Source organism: Macaca mulatta, chromosome 15, assembly GCF_049350105.2.
Source record: "Macaca mulatta isolate MMU2019108-1 chromosome 15, T2T-MMU8v2.0, whole genome shotgun sequence".
Lineage (NCBI taxonomy): Eukaryota > Metazoa > Chordata > Mammalia > Primates > Cercopithecidae > Macaca > Macaca mulatta.
The window spans coordinates 80,629,392-80,649,344 of NC_133420.1; the positions used below are offsets into that span (position 1 = coordinate 80,629,392).

Sequence of the window (19,953 nt, forward strand, 5' to 3'; positions counted from 1 at the left end):
GAGCCTCCTTGAAACTCCTGACATCAAGTTTTCTACCTGGCTTAGGTCCCGCTTCTTCTGTGAAGGAAATCCAACCCTGGTATCCTACCGGAGTCAAGCTACTGCCAATCTTTGCTTTATTCCAGTCTTGGAGCCAAAAAGCCTGTGAAATCAGCGCCATTCACCCTCTTGCATTTATGTTCCATTTTTGGTCCTTGGACTTTTTCTGTTGCTTTTGAACCTGGCTATGCCACTGGTTTTATCATTTTATATTTAATCTGTGATTGTTGCTTGCTTGGAAAGGGGAGGATTAATAGATTGCATAGAAGTCCTCTGAGCTCTTCTGTTATAGTTTTGTAACTTCTTCTGCATCAAATCCTATCTATATTTTTATCTTTATTCTCGTCCTTCCTCCGATTTTAAAACATTTGAGAGTACAAAATCTTACATAGATTTTCTAATTTACATAGATTTTCCTAGAGCCATGCTTTGCACATAGTCAAAAACCATCTGTTATACTAAATTAAATGGTAATAAGAAAGTACACATCATTTTGCGTAAGAAACATCTTCTTGGCAACTAGAAGTGTACAAAATAGACATTTGTTGGAGAATTTCTTACCTAGAAATAGCCATGCAAAATTTAGAAGACCTCATGGGATATCATAAAGCAGGTGTTTTCAAACTTTATTTTTGTTGTTGCATAATTATTTTTCTTCCAAAGAAATCCACATAGGATGCTGATAAATACAGCAGTTAAAAGCAGAGTTGTTTTGAATGAAACAGGGGTGGTGTGCCTAGAAATCTGGCTGCTTGTCTTCATTGCCCAGTCATGTAGTCAAATATAAAAAGTAGCTTGAAAATAGTTTTTTCAAAATACTGTTCTATAAGAATTGAGAGTTTTGCCTAAATTACTTCCAATATCTATAACAATTCAAAGTAAATAAATCCTAGTCATATTTTAATGGGAGAAAAAATAGAAAGTTATAAATTACACAATGTAAAACAGTGATATATTTCTTTTAAACATTTCTATTTGGGGAAGAAAGGAGTTTTTTGGTAACGAATATGCTGCTTAGGAAAGGGATGTTGGTACGTTGTTGGATACGCGTGTTAAAGAGCTATAAAGTATATTTGCTCAGTGAAGATTCAAAAGAAAAGGAACCTAATAATGCTTTTTAGTGAGAGGATCACTTCAGTCCAGGAGTTTGAGGTTATATTGAGCTATGACTGTACCCGTGCAACCCAGCCTGGGAGACAGAGCGAGACCCTGTCTCTAAAAAATAACAATAATGAAAATAATAATGCCTCTTTAGCCTTCCCACTGTGATGACCATATTTCACTCAAAACTCTTAACTGAGTTGAAACCCAAACTAAACACTCTCCAACAGCCATACGTAGTTACTGCTCATAGCAAGATTATAAAGAAAAATATAGCCAAAACTCAAAGATAACCTCTTTAAGTTTCACAATTTCCTCTTAAAAGGAAGGGAATGTTTAAAATGCAAAAGAAAACATAGGAAGGACAAGATTTCTAGAATGATAGTACAAACACTTGTTAACTAATTCAATAATGGTCCTTGCTTATAGTACCCAGCACAAAGTGATGTCTTGGAGGGAAAAACCTGCAAGTTCATGCTGCTTGAGTTTCAGCACATCTTGGTGTTAATCAGAAGATTTGATGCTGCTTATCATTTCTAGGCTCATATAAACCAGGCTGAGCACAGGCAAGTATTTGCATGTTAGCAGCCTAGGCATGGCAGCTTATTTGGTTTCATTCCGTAGGGCCTTGCCAAGGGATGAACTGCAGTAGTAATTTCTTTCTAAATCATTCTCAAATCCCTGCTTCAAGCTTCTATCTGGTTCACTAGAGGCCAGCATTCTTTTTACGAAATTCAGAAACTAGGACTTGAGAAAGTAAATTCTGAGGAGTATTGACTTAATAAATTTATATCCTCTTGACAGGCAGCTTCGTTCAAAGGAGAGGGAATTAGAGATGTCTGCAGCAAGGATTCCTGGATTTACTTTTTCTGCTGTATTTAATTCGCACACTTAAAATTCTCAGCAGTTCATATACTTCTAGCCTTGAAGAATTATAATTGCTATAGTAGACTTGTTTGAATATCTCTTTTCTTAAAAAAAAAAGCATATGTTGTAAAAATGCTTGAGGCTTAAACTTCTTGTATCTCAGTTTTGCTGTTCACTAAATGAGAATTAGTCCAGATCATCCATATACCTCCTGGTGTTATGGTGAAATGAGCATGTGCTTCGGCATTTACAAACCTGACAGGACCACTCCTTAGCTGTGTAGCCTAAATAAGGCATTTCATGTCTTTAAATGTTCCAATTTCCTTATCTGTACAATGAAAGTAATGCCCATTTTTCAAGGCAGTTGTGAGAATTGAATGAGTTTGGGGCAAAAGGTCATAAGGTACCACGCCTGGCACAGGGCAGACAACCCAAATATACTAATTCTTCTCTAATTCTAGTATTCTATGAGTCTATAACTTGGCCAGGATCTCTTTGAGGTATGTAATCAGTCTTGATCTGTCATTTTCAATAAGGGGGATTGTGGCAGACAGAGACGAAAGCTGTCTGCCTAAGCTCATGCAGCTAGCCGGGACAGGGGACTCACATCAGCTTTTCTCAATCTAATAATTTTCAGCCCTGTGGAAAATGATGGTCTCATTCTTAATTCTCTTCATCAGTTGAAAGTTGAGCTGTTGAATGATTTTTCTTTTCTTTAAACATACATTTAGTCATTACTATATCATTAATAATAGGAGTTAGCGCTAGCTGAGAGGGTCTCAATATAACAACTGATCATGGCAATATTGAAGGAAATTCTGGGTTGGCCAAGTAGGCATTCCTATTCATACTAAGAGTCAAGGAAAGTAGATGCTTGGCATTAGCCATCAATCCACAAGACAATAATATAGCTGATTGCTTGTCAGTCAGCATCACGCAAATGAGCTGGAAGATGTGACTCTTCAGACCAGGAATGCCAGCTCATATCACTCAAAGTCATTTACAACTATTGCTAACCCCCACTCTGGCAGTCTCCATGGATGATGCTGGCTGAAAAAAAAAACTATGATCAATTTAGGGGACAATGTCTCCTATGGCCCTTTAAGTATACCAGAAAGATGCCATCAAGCAGAAATCGGTTTTACTAATATATTCCTTTTTATATGTTCCCTCACAATTTGGAGTTTTTAAAATATCACCTTGAGTTATGAACAAGAGTGAAATTGTCCTTAGCCAAGGAATTTAACTTTTTTGGAAGGAAATGTTTAATGCTGATGTGATACGGTGGGCTGTGGTTTCACTGGGCCCTGTCTCTTGTGAGAGCGTCACTCACTTAGCTTTTACCGAGGTAACGTGGAAGAAAGAGCTAAAATTTATTGAGTATTTCCCATGTATTTCCATTATTGCACTGATTCCTATAAAGGAATACTGTAACTGAGCATTACTATTATTTCCACTTTAAGACTGAGGAAACTGAGTCTACGAGAAGCTGAAGAGCTTCCCCAAACCACAAAGTTAGTAAGTAACAGAGCCCCCAAGCCTGTGTTCGTTCCTCTAACTAGTGTTCACACCAGAACCCTCCCCAGAGAGTCAGAGTTGAAGCAGAGGATAAGAAATTGAGAACACATTAAGGAGAAGGGAAAGGAGAGAGAATAAGGAGGAGTAAAATAAAGACATGTCAGAAAAAGCATTAAAAAAGAAATGTGTGCCGCAGTCAGAAGAAGGCCGAGGGGAGAGGAAAAGCAGAAGGCCTAACCTACTGGGGCTGGGGGGCACCCAGTGAACTTGGCCAGCTGCCTGGCAGCAAGCACTGCAGGGAGATCTACAGCCACCAGATCCACCAAATGAAGGAATCTGTGAATCATTAAAAAAATGTTTATTTCTTTATGCCACAAATGATAAAACAGTTAGTCATAAAATATGAGGGTTTTTTTTTTTCCCAGAATAATTGCTGCAAATATTTTCAACCATTACTCTAAATGCTCAGTGTTTAACTAGGGAAAAAGAAATGATGTGTTTTGAACCAAAGTCAACCTCCAGTTGTCCACATGGCATGCTGTGCAATTGCATTTAGAGATTAATTTATTTGCAAGATACTGAAAGCTCATTTAGCCTTGATGTTATCACAGGTTGGATAGGGACTCTGCCCTCAGAGAAACGATCAAAGTCACTCATCATTTCTCTTTTCAGAAACATTGTTTCCCTTTGTTATTTAATTTTAGCATTAAAAAAAAAAAAACTGTGGGTCAAATCAGAGAAATTAGGATTTTTTGCAGATGTGTTGCCTAAAGAACATCCTTTTGTTCTAGCAACAGCAGTTCTTCTCAACTCCAAAAAGGAGAAACACACAAACCACAACGTCCTGTAATGAGTTTAGTCACCATCCTACATTCATCCTGGCTTTACAGTAAGTTAGACTTCTTTTGGTGGATACTGATTTGTCCCCTGGGATATAATTCTGAGAATATACAGCAATTCCAATCAAGTATTGGGCCAAAGAACAGCCAAGCCATGATAGTTGCCAGAGACCTGACTGTCCAGTCTAATAACTGGGCATTGTATAGAAAGTCTGTTTTTCTAGAGTTCGTCCAAAAGAAGGGCCATTATAAGCCTGCAGTTCTGCCAGAAATTAGGTCTAACATTCTCTTTCCAGAATACCTGGAACTTGTCATTTGGCAAAACAATCAGGAGAAATTACCTATGATGCCATAGAATAAGGCTGATCTTTGGAATTTCAAAGTGATCTAATTTTCACTTTTTAAAAAAGAATGTAGTCTTTCAGAAAGAGTGCTTTGTCAGAAGAGAGGAGGAAGTTCAAGAAAGGTAGTATACTAGTTGACTAGGGTTGCCATAAGAAAATACCACAGACTGGGTGAGCTAAACAACTGAAATTTATTTTTAGACAATTCTGGAGTCTAAAAGGTCAACATCAGGGGTCTGCACGGTTGGTTTCTACTGAGGGCTCTCTCCTTGGCTTGTGGAAGGCAGCCTTCTTCTGAGTATTCACATGTCTTCTCTCTGTGTGTCTGCATCCTAATATCTTCTTTAAAGACCACCAGTCATATTGATTTAGGGTCTACCTTAATGACCTTATTTACACATTTAAAGACCACAACTCCAAATACAGTCATATTTTGAGGTATGGGGGTTTAGGATTCCAACACGTAATGGGGTGAGGACATAATTCAAACCACAACAGGTAATAAGGAAGAGTAGAGCCAACACAACTGAGTCAGGTACCAGGCTGAGTGCATTTTAGACATTTTCTCACTTAATCCTCAGCAGAACTCTGGGAGGTGGTATTTTTTTCTTTGTTTCAAAAACAAATAAAAATTCAATTATATATAAAATATTTTTGCTCAACCTCATCTTCTTTTGTTTTGTATTTTCTTTAAAATTATACTACAAATACAGGAATATGTGTTGATTATAAAAAATTAAAACACTATGAAAGCATATAGAATAAAAAATGAAAGTCCCCCTAACTTATTCAGTCCCTCCCTGCTCTGTATTAGGTGATCAGTTGGATGTGTGTCCTTCAATGCCTTGGGATGGTGCCACACAACCAGACACATTTCAGTCTGGGGATTTTTAAAAACTGAGATCATATTATAGGTTATTACTCCACAATTTGCTTTTTTAAGCTCTTAACAAGATAGTTTGGGAGAACTCACAGGTTTGTACAAATAGATCCACCTTAATCTTTTTAATGACTGTATAGCATTCCATGCTATGAACATATCTTATTGAACCAGCCATCCTCCATTTGCTTCCAATTTTAAAATTACCAATAACATTGTGTTAACATTCTCTGTACATATAATAGAAGGATATTTTCATAGGTAAGAAAACTGAGATTGAGAGAGGTTAACAAATTTGTTTGAGAGCACATAACTAGTAAGTGGCAGCTCAGGACTCAGGAGGGTCCATGTTCTTTCTGCTATGTAACACTGCTTTAAGTCTTCATTATCCATGGGATTGAAAAGTGAAAAATATATCCTTTAAATTACTCTCCACACTCCTCCCACCCAAACACCTTTTTTTTTTTTTTTTTTTTTTTTTTTTTGAGATAGAGTTTTGCTCTTGTTGCCCAGTCTGGAGTGCAATGACAAGATCTCGGCTCACTGCGACCTCTACCTCCTGATTTCAAGTGATTCTCCTGCTTCACCCTCCTGAGTAGCTGGGATTGCAGGTGCCCACCACAACGCCTAGATAATTTTTATAGTTTTAGTAGAGACAGTATTTCACCATCTTGACCAGGCTGGTCTTGAACTCCTGACCTCAGGTGATCCACCAGCCTCGGCCTCCCAAAGTGCCGGGATTACAGGCATGAGCCACTGCGCCTGGCCACTCATACATCGTAATAGCCTTTTAGAGATTGTCCAAATGCGGAATGCATGTAGACTCTGAAAGACAGGAGAACCTGCTCCCAATTTTGTTATATCAGCATACAAATCAAGCCTTCATCAAGTGACTTGGAAAAGACACGTCCTATCTGACTTTAACATGAGAGCAATGTTTATCTCAGGGGAGGTTACATAGTATGAGGGAAATTTCTGTTTCTCAGCTGGATAGGTCAGGGAAGATTGAAGCATGGATGGGTCTGGGGAGAAGTGCATTTCTTTGGTCCACTACTGGAAAGAGTACGTCTGCGGCAGGGTGAAGCAGCAGCCAGGTCCTTGGAGGCCCTCTCTAGTAGGTGGGGGATTTGGCACATTTATTAGGAAGAATCCAACATTCTAGCAATTAGAATTTCTTTCTCATTTAAGAGTCTTCCTACTTGAGGTTAAGAAATCCCTCTCCTGCCTTGGATATATTACACCTGAGATTGGCAGACCGGGCCTGGGAGAAGAGAAATGCACAGAAGGGGTAGATAGAGCCCTCAAGTTTTCTTTCAGCCTTCTGCTCTTCCAAAGCTCATCACCCTGAGTGAGGGGCTAAGAATGTCCCTTATGAAATAACATCTGGGGCTAAGTTCAGACTCTTCAGCACAGATAAATATCCCACTTCTTTCCCCACGATATACTTTGTACTGCACCTGATAAAATGACCCACAGGCCCCCAGATAAGCTGGGCTCCTTCATGCCTCACCTTCCACACATACTAAGGACGTTTAAATGTCACCTCAGGGAGAATTTCCTGACCACCTCATGTAGAGCAACCTTCCACCCCTGTGTCACTCTCTATCCCATTACTCTGCTTTATTTCTTTCATAATCATTCACTATTGCTTCTCGGCCTTTTGGCTAAGATCAAGTGTAGCATAATCTTCACTATATGTAACTGTCATCTTTTAAAACTTTATTTATCATCTGCCTTCTTGCACTATAATATAAGCTTCATAAGAACAGGGGCATTATCTTTCTCTGTTAATATTACACCCCAGCGCCTAGAAAAAGTACCTGAGACCTAGTAAATCCCAGTGGATATTGTTGACTCTACTTCCATTTTTCAGAAAACTAACTCTGTCTCTCTCTCTTTCTCTCTCTCATTGCAGCCTGAAAAAAATCCCTCCCATCTTTTAAAGCTCAGCTCAACTGTCACCTTATTTAGAATGTCATGCATTTTTTCATTCATCCTACGTGTTGAATGACTACAGTGAGTTGGATCAGAGGCTCTTAATTTGTTTACAGCACCATTAATGTCTGGGCAATTTTTTTGTGGTATTCCTAGGCCAACAGGAATACCAAACAATCCCATTTATTAAGCAGTTAGGTCCAAGCAACTTAATATATATTTGTGTCCTAATGACTTAATAGCCATTTGAAAAAAACAATGCATATAACTTGAGAGAAAGGTACTATTTTACTTCATTCATAAATAACGTTTATTTACTAATGGGATGTGTGTGCCTGTACTACTTCCCAAAGCCTGGAATCAGATTGGACAATCCTCATTCTTGTTTCCTATTCCATGTTGTTTTTCTCACAGTGCTTGCTTTTTATCAAAGCAAACCCAACTTTACGAAGATAAGATGTCATAAAAAGGAATACAGCATGATCAAATAGTTCAAAGAATGTTCAACATATGTTAAGTCTTGATATGTTTCCCATAAATATTTAAAATGTCCTAAGGCAGTTCTGTGAGTTTTCTGCATTTCCCAGTTCATAGTGCAAGAGGCATGGTGTCAGACACTGAATGCCAGATGCTGAGTATACAGGGGTGAAAGAGACATGGTCCTTCCATGACTTAGCACTTTGTTCTTACCTCCATACTGATAGTGTGCATCATACTTCATTTAGTTTTGTGTTTGTGTATTTGTCTTTTCTAGTAGCCTCTGACATTCCCCAAGGACAGCCTGCCTACCTCTTTATTGATGGTGGCAACTCCTAATATCCCTAGTGCAGAACAGGAGTTGGGTATTCAATAAATGCTGTTTTAAAACTGATTGATCAAGAGAATGAATAAGTGAATACGCAAACAAATAAATGGCCCTGGCAAGTAGCATCATGCCTTATTTTCAACTGCTAGAATAATAAGGACTAGATTATGGCAAAGTTTAGTAGCCTACTTCCCATCTTAGAGTGCCTCTTGGCTGGAAAGAGTCCAGTGTGCAGGCTCACTGATCAGCTCCTGCAGTTGTTATTATTTTCTAGAGCATCTGTCTAGATTTCAGGGGTAGTTTTCTGGTCTGAATGTTGTTTCAACAGTTTCTTTCAAATTCTGCCCAAGGAAGACCTGTAGCAGAGTTATTGTTTCTTCCATAGGTTCCATTTGATCCTTGACATAAAGCAGCAAATGTTTCCTGACTTTGTGATATACAAAGGCCTTATGAGAAAAATGGACATAAAGACCAAATGGGAATTTACCTTATGACCACCATTAAGAACCACATGAACAACTCTGTGAATCCCATGAATTTTCACAACCTCAGTGAGAATTACTAGTCAAGATGAACGGTCAATTGTACAGCAAGAATGAGAACTTTGCTTCCACTCTCCACATTGACTCTCTTTGCCCTGACTCTACTTTATCCCTGGCTATGAATCTTTTCACTATAATCATGCCAATTACTAAACTAGCATAGACATCTTCATTAATCTGCATTCAGATCCAAATCCAGTATAGTCCAGATATGATACTCCCTAAGAATTACAGAATTTCAGAGGTGGACGGGACCTTTGAGGTCATCCGTTTCAAATCTCTCACTGTTTGAGTGTAGAAACTGAGGCTCAAAGAAATTATAAACTTGCCATGATTATTCTGTTCTCTCTGCCTCCTGTTCCACACAACAATGCTGGAGATCACAAGAGTGAATCATGTCAAATTGAGGATGAGGCACCATAACTTAGGAAAAGCCCTTCTATCTCTAGAACATACCCAAATTCTCCCACCAGAGCCATTCTAGTCCACGCAACCATTAGCACCCACCTGAACTACTGCAGTGATCGCCCTCTTAGAATTTCTGCTCCTTCCCCCTGCTTTGCATCCATTCTCCAGGCTGAGCCTGCAGCCAAACCTATCTTTTTCATTGTAAGTCCAGTTCTACTCTCCCCTGCTTAAAACTATCCAGGAGCTTCTTCCTCTTCTTTTTCTTGTTCTTGTTTTTTTTTGTTTGTTTGTTTTTGTTTTTGTTTGTTTGTTTGTTTTAAATAGAGATAGGGTCTTGCTCTATCTTCCAGGCTTAAGTGCAGTGATGTAAACAAGGCTCACTGCAACTTGAAACTCCTGGGCTCAAGCAATCCTCCCGTCTCAGCCTCCCCAGTAGCTGGGACAACAGGTGCACACCACCAGGCTAATATTTTGTTTTTGTTTTGTAGAAACAAGGTCTTGCTATTTTTCTCAGGCTAGTCTCAAACTCCTGACTTCAAGTGACCCTTCTGCCTTGTCCCTCAACCCCAAAACACTGGGATTACAGGTGTGAGCCATGGTGCCTGGCCATCCAGTAGCTAATTTTTGAACTTAAAATATAATGTAAGTACTTTACAGTGTCCTGCATGATCTAGCTCCCACCTACCTCTGGTTTTGATTTTTTCTTATCTTCCAGTACTCTTTCTCTTGCACACTAGACTTTAGGTATATTGGCTTTATGCTTTCCTTGACACACCAAGTTCTCTCGTACTTCACAGCCTTTGCACTAGCTGTTCTTTCTGGATTTCTGCTCGTCAAGTATTCATACAGCTGTTTCCTTCTTGTTATTCAAGTGTTACTCCTCAAGTGGATTTTCTGACCTTCCTCTCTGAACTAGCTACCAATAGCTTAATTCTCTGCATTGCATCAACTGCTATCTCATATATTTCCTTTTAAATAATTTGTTTGCATGCTTGTTTGTAACCTCTTTTCCTCCATTAGAATGAAAGCTTCAGGAGAATTGGGTCTTGGTTTTATGTAACAATGAACACCAGGACCAAGAACAATTCTTGAGCTTAATACATATTGTTGTCTTAAAAACAGTAAAATGTTGTAGTGAGCAACAAATAATTTAATAAAGAAATTAAGAGCACCACCAGCTACCACAAGCAGCGTGGCCTATTATGTTGCTAATGAAGGTCACTGTCTCCTAAACACCAACTCATATGAGCCTTAAGGATAGCGCAAAAGAAACAGTTTATAAGTACTCTAAACACATTGTAAGTCACTTTAAAATCCCTAATTAAGTTCAAGGGGTTCAAATTTGAGGTTTAATGTGAAGATATGACCTAAGGAAACCTTTTTGAGAGACTCCTTCAGTTAGTCTTGTGGTGAAATCTCTGAGACCTAAATGACCTCTTTGATTGGTTTGCTAGCTCACATCTATTGTCCACCAATAGCACCTTTGTCTCTCCTTTCAGAGAGAGAGCACCTTGCTGCTTCCTTAGAATAGAGCAGGCAACTGTAAAATGGGAAAGATTAGATAAACTCTGTCCTTAGGAATGAAAATAGTCTCCTTGAACCAGCTACACAGAATGTAAGAAAGTACCATGACTATGAGAACTATGCAAACATTATGGGAACTTTAACTTTCTTGTATTGACAAACCACTTATAGAGTGGTTGGCAATAAATTTTTAAAAGTCTGTGAGCTGACTTTTCAGAAAAAAAAAAAAAAGGGAAACTGGGGAGATGTTTTCTACTCCTCAGATTATCCTGGGGAATATGAACTCCCCCAAAAAGTTATATGTAGCAGTTCTACAAAAAATAGGAAAAGAGGCTGAATCTTTGGAGATGAAGTAGTTCAGAAGTGCCCCAAGGAAGTTGTCCAGGGATTAAAGATGACCCTGGTGATTTAGCTAAGAGACTCTCAAGTTTTTCCAAATCAAGCATCTAACAAAGAGTATTTAACTGAATTGTTCTAAATTTCCTAATTTGAAAAACTGGGATGTGATCATGAAAAGATTCTTTCTTAAAAAATTATTTTTGTGTTTCTTGGCAATGCTGCTTCTGTCATCACTAAAAGCAAGAAAAATTATTTGAAGAAGCTAGATTCTCATTAAAAAATTCAGTGTCAGTTTGATTCTACAAGCTATAAAGATTTTGGCTCATGGAGTGCTATGGATTTTAAGTAATATGAGGTCAGAGTCTGATATGGTTTGGCTGTGTCCCCACCCAAATCTCATCTTAAATTGTACTTCCCATAATCCCTATGTGTCAAGGGAAGAACCAGGTGGAGATAATTGAGTCATGGGGGCAATTTCCCCCATGCTAGTCTCAGGATAGTAAGTTATCACAAGATTTGATGATTTTATAAGGGGCTTCTCCCTTCACTCAGTGCTCATTTTTCTTTCTCCTGACACATATGAAGAAAGATGTGTTTGCTTCCCCTTCTGCCATGATTGTAAGTTTTCTAAGGCCTCCCCACCCTTGAAGAACTGTGAGTCAATTAAATCTCTTTTTTCCAAATTACCCCATCTTGGGTATGTCCTTAAAGCAGCATAAGAACGGACTAATACAGTAAACTGGTATCAGGAGTGGGGTGCTGCTATAAGGATACTCGAAAATGTGGAAGTGACTTTAGAACTGGGTTACTGGCAGAGGCTGGTACAGTTTGGAGGGCTAAGAAGAAGACAGGAAAATGTGGGAAAGTTTGGAACTTCGTGGATACTTGGAGGGCTCAGAAGACAGGAAGATGTGGGAAAGTTCGGAACTTCCTACAGTCTTGTTGAATGGCTTTGACCAAAATGCTGATAGTGATATGGACAACAAAGTCTAGGCTGAGGTGGTCTCAGATGGAGAAGAGGAACTTGTTGGGAACTAGAGCAAAGATGACTCTTATTTATGCTTTAGCAAAGAGGCTGGGGACATTTTGCCTCTTCCCTAGAGATCTGTGTAACTTTGAACTTGAGAGAGACAATTTAGGGTATCTGTCAGAAGAAAATTTCTAAGTGACAAAGCATTCAAGAGGAAGCAGAGCATAAAACTTTGGAAAATTTGCAGCCTGATGATGCAATAGAAAAAAATTTTTTTTCTGGGAGAAATTCAAGCCTGCTGCAAAAATTTGCATAAGTAATGAGGAGATGAATGTTAATCACCAAGACAATGGGGAAAATGTCTGCAGAGCATGTCAGAGACCTTCCTGGAAGCCCCTCCCATCTCAGGCCCAGAGGCCTAGAAGGGAAAAATGGTTTCCTGGGCCAGGTCCAGGGACCCCTGCTCTATGCAGCCTCTGGATGGACTTGGTGCCCTGTGTCCCAGCCACTCCGGCTGTAGCTAAAAGTGGCCAAGGTACAGCTCAGGCCATTGTTTAACGGGGTACAAGCCCCAAGCCTTGGCAGCTTCCATGTGGTGGCAGTCCTGCAGGTGTGCAGAAGAATTAAGGTTTGGGAACCTCTGCCTAGATTTCAGAGGATGTATGAAAATGCCTGGATGTTCAGGCAAAAGTCTGCTGCAGGGGTGGAGCCCTCACAGAGACTCTCTGCTGGGCAATGCAGAAGGGAAACGTGGAATAATAAAAATGCCAATCATATTGAGGAAAGAGCTTTTTCAACAAAGGAATCAGCAAGTACAAAAGCCCTAAATATGCATATGCCTCTTTGTTTCCTTTATTCCCACTTCAACTTATCATTCTAATATCAAATTCTTTTCAAGTCTTGTAGAGTGAACTTAATTTTGATCTCTCTTGTATCTATTTAGTATTTCCTCTGGGTTTAAGTGCTCCTTCTTCTTCTTCTTTTTGTTTTTAAGAGACAGGGTTTTGCTATGTTCCCCAGGATGGTCTTGAACTCCTGGGCTCAAGGGATCCTCCTGCCTCAGCCTCCTGAGTAGCTGCGACTACTAATGAAGGTTTAAGCCTTCATTACTTCTTGCTCCTCATCCATTTCCTGTTCCAGTGCAACCCTTGTATCACTAAAAAATTAACCTTTCTAAAAGGGAAACTCTGCAACACCATACTCTTGCTCTAGTGACTCCCATTATTCACTGAACTAATATAAACTTTGAAGACTAACATTCGAATCTTTTTATGGTATAACCTCAAAAACATATTTCAATTCTCTTTTATACTGCTATACTCAACTCTACTGAAATGAGTGTTCAGACATTCCTGCCTCCAAAGTTGCCCCTTATGTCCTCTCCATTGGACTGACTGTCATCCCTTCAAACCCAATATGGGCTAGTCATAGTCCTGCAAGCCCTATCTCAAATCACCTTTTCCTTTAAGACCCTTTGGATTTCTCTCTCTTTTAACCCACAAAGAACTTTATTCATTCTCTATGGCTTTGTCATATTTTGTCCTAGAGTGTGGTTATGTGCAATGCACATCTGTCTTCTTTCTCTATACCTCTTACTATACTACAGATGTTTAAAACAGGGACCATATGTTATTTATTCTTGTACTAGTGTAGTGCCTCATACATAGTTGGCACTGAATAATATTTGTTGAATAAATGAATGAGTTTGTCAAATCTGAGTTTGATTTACTAATATTTATTTCATGATACCCCAACTTGTTTCCCTCTTATCACCCCTCTTACTCATCCTCGTGAGATCTATATGCAAAAAGGCAGAAAGTAGGGAGGAAATGCAGAGTCCTTGTTTTGAAACAGTCTAGTTAGTTTCAAGCTGCTCAAATGATTAGAAGTTTATATTGAGGAACATTAAAAATATCATTTTAGTCCTGCATAATCAGTACAGTATGAGATAAAAACTTTCAGTGAAATTCTAATTGGTTGATTTTCTGCTCAGGATATAAAACTGCTTAGCACCATTCAGTGCTAACAAAAATACATGATCACAATCTCAGAACCTTATACTTACCACATTACTGCATGTTCTGTATCGGATATTTCTTCCTTCACAGCTCCTAGGTTGCAAAAAGAAAAAAAAATTACTACTTATGAAAGGCTCAAAATCAGAAATATTTTCTCATAAAAAATTTCCTCTAAATACTAGTAAAAGGGCCTCTCTTTTCTTCTAAGCATGTTCTTAGAGGGGTTACTATTAAAAATCAAATGAGCAGATCTAAAGAAGTTATAGATGTAAATTGTTCTCTATAAGGGTTGAAACTAAGTATTTGTCTTGCTTCAAAAATCTTCAAAATAAGTGCGTAGTGCATATTTAATCAAATAACTGTTAGTTCAAACTTTCCTGAAAAAACTGATATTCAATGAATCCTTTCTTATTTCTGATATAAAACTGAAGATATATTTCATTGAAAAACTTAGATCTTGAAAATAAATTGGAATTAATGGAATTAATATTCAACATGTCTTAAAATCATAATTCTAAGAATGTGGAAAGTCATAATTCTTAAAAAAATTATTTTTATTTCTAAAATATATGCTCATTATGGAGGTTTTGGAAAAGACAGATTACCAAAAAGAAAAAAAAGAAGTCCCCTGCTAGTTGCCTCATCTAAAGACAGTCACTATTATTTTGATTTATTTAGCCCTTTCCAGTATAAATAAAAAAATCACATCACTTATGCAATTTTGTAGCCTGTTTTTGTTTCCATTTAAAATATTTTGGGACGCATTTTCTCACAGTATTAAATAACTTTAAAAACACCATTTTGAGAGCTACATAATATTCTAACAAATGATGTAATTTTTTGCATAATTATTCTTTCATTATTTGTCATTTAAGTAATTTCCACTTTGGGGTTTGATAAATGATAGTATGATAAACCAACTTTGTGCTTATGTTTTATCAAAGTTTCTGACTGTGTTTTTTGAATAGATAAATTTCTAGAAGAGAATTACTAGACTAAAGGGAATGAACTTTTGTAAGTTTCTTCATAAATATTGCCAAAATGCATTCCATAAAGGTTGTACCATTACATACTCCCACCAGCAATACATGGGAGTTTCCATTTTACTGAATTCTTATGAATAAAAACAATCAACTTTTGATAAAACATTCAATGTTGACACTTAAGTCATGAAAAACAGTACTGTACTCTTTTCAAAATATGTCACACTTTTTTAAAAAGTAAAAATATACTACAAAATCCTCTGAGAATGATTATACTAATACCTAGTACTTTTAGAATTCCAGGTACATTTATAAGTTTGTAATATGTATAAATTTATTTAATATTCTCAAAATATTAATACCATTTTGAATACCATCATCATATCCACTTTACAGATGACAAAACTGAAGCTTAGGAAGGTTAAGTAACTTGCCAAAATGACACAACTATTAAGTTGTAGAGCTGACATTTGAAACCAAGCCATCTGGCTTCAGAACTCATACACTCATGATCACAATGCTTTAATGCCTCCTAATTTACTTTTTTGTTCAATAAACGTCCACAGAGCTTCTGTTATGTGTTTGGCAATGAAATTACTATGAAGAATACAAAGAAGAATGAATATGACTTGGTCTTTGTTATTAAGAAAATTAATCATATAATTTGATGTAAGAAATGCGTATAGTAATTGTATTAGGTCTTGAGAATGTTACCAGAAGGAAAATGTCATCTGACAATACAATGATACACAGACTATCTTAAAAATATAGAAAGGTTCCTATTCCTAAAGACTTGACTGTAATCAGACTGACTATTACTATGCATTAAAAATAGAAAAGGAATGTCTGGCCAGGCATTGGAACCACAGAAATAAGGAGCATGACAAAGACACATATTTGTCAGTGTCCAGTCCAGCAATGTCCGAGACAAAAGGCCAATGAATTTCAAGTCTTGCATGTCCCATTGACAAGACTGCCGCAATCTCCACATAGATGACTCATGCTGACCTTGCTGATACCAATGAACATTCAGCTCATCCAAGGACCGCCCCTCATTATGGTATCAGGTTGACCAAGCTACTTACCAAGAGTGATCTGGATTTTCGTGACTGCTGAGAACAGAGAGTGCTGGCCATGCTGATGTGGGTACTCTGGTCCATGTGATGGACAGTTCTATTCCTTGCTGTAAATTAATCAACTGGCATTCTAGTTTGAAATATTCATCTCATGGGCTGAGTCATTGTGAGTACACGCCCAAGAAAAGGATGTGTTCTTGGTGCTATTGCTGAAAAATATCAGGTTTCTGACTCTAACAACATGAGAGCTAGGTTCCAGTTGATGGTAAATTTACAAGGTAATTGAATTCTGCAACTGGGAGGTCTTTGGTAGCATCCCATCTAGACATCAGTGTTTGCAAAATATGGTATGCTTTTCAATTTTGAAGTTCCTGCTGCATATGTACCACAGTGCAGTGCTTAAGAGTACCCAGTTTAAAAACAGCCTCTGCATTCTAGAATCTTGGCTCTATACCTCAGTTCTATCTTTGGTAAAATGGGATGATATTACTTGTCTCCTGGAATTATGAGAATTAACTGAGTAAGTATTTGTGAATCACTTCAGACAGTGTCTAGGACACAGTAAGCATTATGTAGACATTTGATAAATTAATTAAGTACATAATAGATGTAAAAATATAATAGCTATTGAAAGGAGGTCAAGGATATATGGAGAAGAAACTAAGCAAAGGCATAGAGGCACAAAAAGATTTGGTGTGCTCCCAAATTTTCAAACAGGTCTGGTTTTTTGGGGTTTAGGGTTTATGTGGGGAATTGTAGTAGATGAGTGAAATACCTTCTTTTTTTTTTTTTTTTTTTTTGAGACGGAGTCTCGCTCTGTCGCCCAGGCTGGAGTGCAGTGGCCGGATCTCAGCTCACTGCAAGCTCCACCTCCCGGGTTCACGCCATTCTCCTGCCTCAGCCTCCCGAGTAGCTGGGACTACAGGCGCCCGCCACCTCGCCTGGCTAGTTTTTTGTATTTTTCAGTGGAGACGGGGTTTCACCATGTTAGCCCATGTTGGGATGGTCTCGATCTCCTGACCTCGTGATCCGCCCGTCTCGGCCTCCCAAAGTGCTGGAAATACCTTCTAATTTTGAACTTTGTAATACACAGAGGGGAACCACTGAAGGTATTAAAACAGAGGAGATTCAATGGTGAGATTTTGCTTTTAAAAGGTAAACCCTGGTGTTAACTATTGGGACTTTAATACTATTTGTTTTTCATTCTTTTTTTATTTTTTATTTTTTACCTAACCTTATATCCATGAAAGAAATAATGGAAACAAAACTGAATTAGGAGCCTGAAGATCTGGGATATAGATTTTGTTCTTCCACTTGCATAAACCTCTTGTTCTCTTAGGGTCTTAGTTTCCTTATCTGCCAAATGAATATAGGAATACCTATGCATAAAGTTAGGATCACCAACTGAAATAATGTACAAAAGCTCTGTTAAAATGCCAAATGAGCCTTTTCCCAGATATTTTAATCTGCAAATACCTACACAAATTTTACAGGCATCATTGAATAACAGGGGATATTAGCATAGAATGTAAAAGGTTGATTTAAATACTTATTATTTTGGAAAAGCAAAACAAAACAAAAGCAAAGCAAAGAAAAACTACTTGTCATAATTTCCAAAGAATATCCTGTAATTGTCTAATGCCTAATATGGATTTGCAGGTAATTTATGGATGCCTCTGAACTATCTTCCCTTTAATATATTACTTTTTTGAGAGCTTCTTTAATTTGACTGAAATAGGATATGAAGGTGGTAATGCTTAAGTATGGCAAAGTGATCATTATTGAAAGACACTATCAAATTGTGGATTATAATAGAAACACTAGTCTCTACTATTTATTCAGTGCCTGCTATAGGTAGTTGGCCCAGTGTTAGGTATTCTGTATATATTATCTCTAATCTTCCAACAACTCTACAAAATTTTATTATTCCTATTTAATAGATGAGAAAACTGAGGCAGAGAAAGCTGAGGAGGCTTAAAGCTACATACACAGAAAAGTGAACCAGGGATTGGAATTTAGGCGTGACTAACTCCTAAGTCTAACAAACAATAAGAAAAGGAACATGATGTGCTCAAGATACATAGTATACTAACACTAAGCTAAAGATCCGGAAAGCTGAGAGGGGAATTGGCCTGAGGGTTGACTGTGCCTTGTTGTTATTATATCAGTTTATAAACTATTTCTCAATTCTGGTAAATCCACTTCTAGAAAAACATAGGTAGACACACATTGGAACATTTCCAAGAAAACCATGCTCATCAGTAAAATGCAATGTGAAAGAACTTCAGTGCAGAGAAGCTTATATTTTTGAAAGTTCAAGTTTATGAAATTTGAATATAAATTTTACATAAGTAGCTTAGTGACTATTCCACCACAAGGATTTAATTCCTGCCAAGTGTGAATTTCTTCATCCAAGGCATTTATTTGGGCACAAAATCCCTGTCTGAGAATTAAGCAGTAAAAAATATTTTCCTTCATTTTTTTAACAGGTCGTTAATACAAAACAGCTGAGGGATTTCTTTCACATTTAAACAAAGTAAAATTCACCTCTGGTGATGAAAACAAACATTAGAAATTTCAGTCCAAAACGATGTCTGAGGAAAGCTGTAGACAAATGATAGGAGAGGATTTAAATAAAGATATCCTCCCAATATAAACCATAAAATAGTTACAGTACTGTGTTTAGGCAGTTCAGAACCATATCAATTATGAACTCAGAAACCGGGTGAAGTATGAAAGAACAAAATATAAGTATTAGAATATACTTTAATATAAACATGTAATATGCACACGTATATTTCTTGTAGCACTATTCACAATAGCAAAGACATGGAATCAACCCAAATGGCCATTAATGATTAACTGGATAAAGAAAACGTGGTCCATATATACCATGGAATACTATGTAGCCATAAAAAAGAAGCTCATGCCCCTTGCAGGGACATGGATGGAGCTGGAAACCATTATCCTCAGCAAACTAATGCAGGAACAGAAAATCAGTCTCACCTATAAGCGGGAGCTGAACGATGAGAACACATGTATACATGGTGGGTAACAACACACACTGAGGCCTGGGGAGACTGTGGGGAGGGAGAGCACCAGAAAGAATAGCTAATGAATGCTGGGCTCAGTGCCTAGGTGATGGGTTGATCTGTGCAGCAAGTCACCACGGCACATGTTTACCTTTGTAACAAACTTGCATATCCTACACATGTACCCCAAACTTAAAATAAAAGCTGAAGAAAATAAAACAAAAATAAAAAAATGGGCCAGGTGTGGTGGCTCATGCCTGTAATCCCAGCACTTTGGGAGGTTGAGGCAGGTGGATCATGCGAGGTCAGGAGTTCAAGATCACCCTGGCCAACATGGTGACACCCCATCTCTAACAAAACCACAAAAATTAGCAGGGCATGGTGGCGGGCACTTGCAATCCCAGCTGCTCGGGAGACTGAGGCAGGAGAATCACTGGAACCCAGGAAGAAGAGGTTGCAGTGAGCCGAGATTGTGCCATTGCATTCCAGCCTGGGCTAGAGATATATATATAGAGAAAAAAATATATATAGAGAGTATATATATATATAGAAAATATATATAGAGAGAGTGTATATATATATATATATATTTTTTTCTAACTCAAATTTTCATCAAAAGTTCCTTATTTGCTTAGTCAGCACTTTACTCCAGGCCAGTCACATTAATTTTGATTTAATTCCTTCTCTCAAAAATAGAAATAATCTCAATTACAAGCTATTATGTGTGAATTAT

General features: G+C 37.8%; 1 protein-coding gene and 1 pseudogene across 5 annotated transcripts in view; one reads left to right on the plus strand and one right to left on the minus strand.

The window, feature by feature from the left end:
* The window catches only part of ADAMTSL1 (ADAMTS like 1), a 956,812-nt gene that overhangs the window by 343,303 nt on the left and 593,556 nt on the right, over positions 1-19,953 (minus strand). For all 5 annotated transcript variants that reach the window (XM_077966031.1, XM_077966030.1, XM_028835141.2 and 2 more), the window contains one exon: positions 14,177-14,222. In XM_077966031.1, the coding sequence (XP_077822157.1) occupies positions 14,177-14,222 (46 nt within the window). The remainder of the gene's footprint in view (positions 1-14,176; positions 14,223-19,953) is intronic.
* Positions 7,233-7,392, plus strand: LOC114672947 (U2 spliceosomal RNA; annotated as a pseudogene).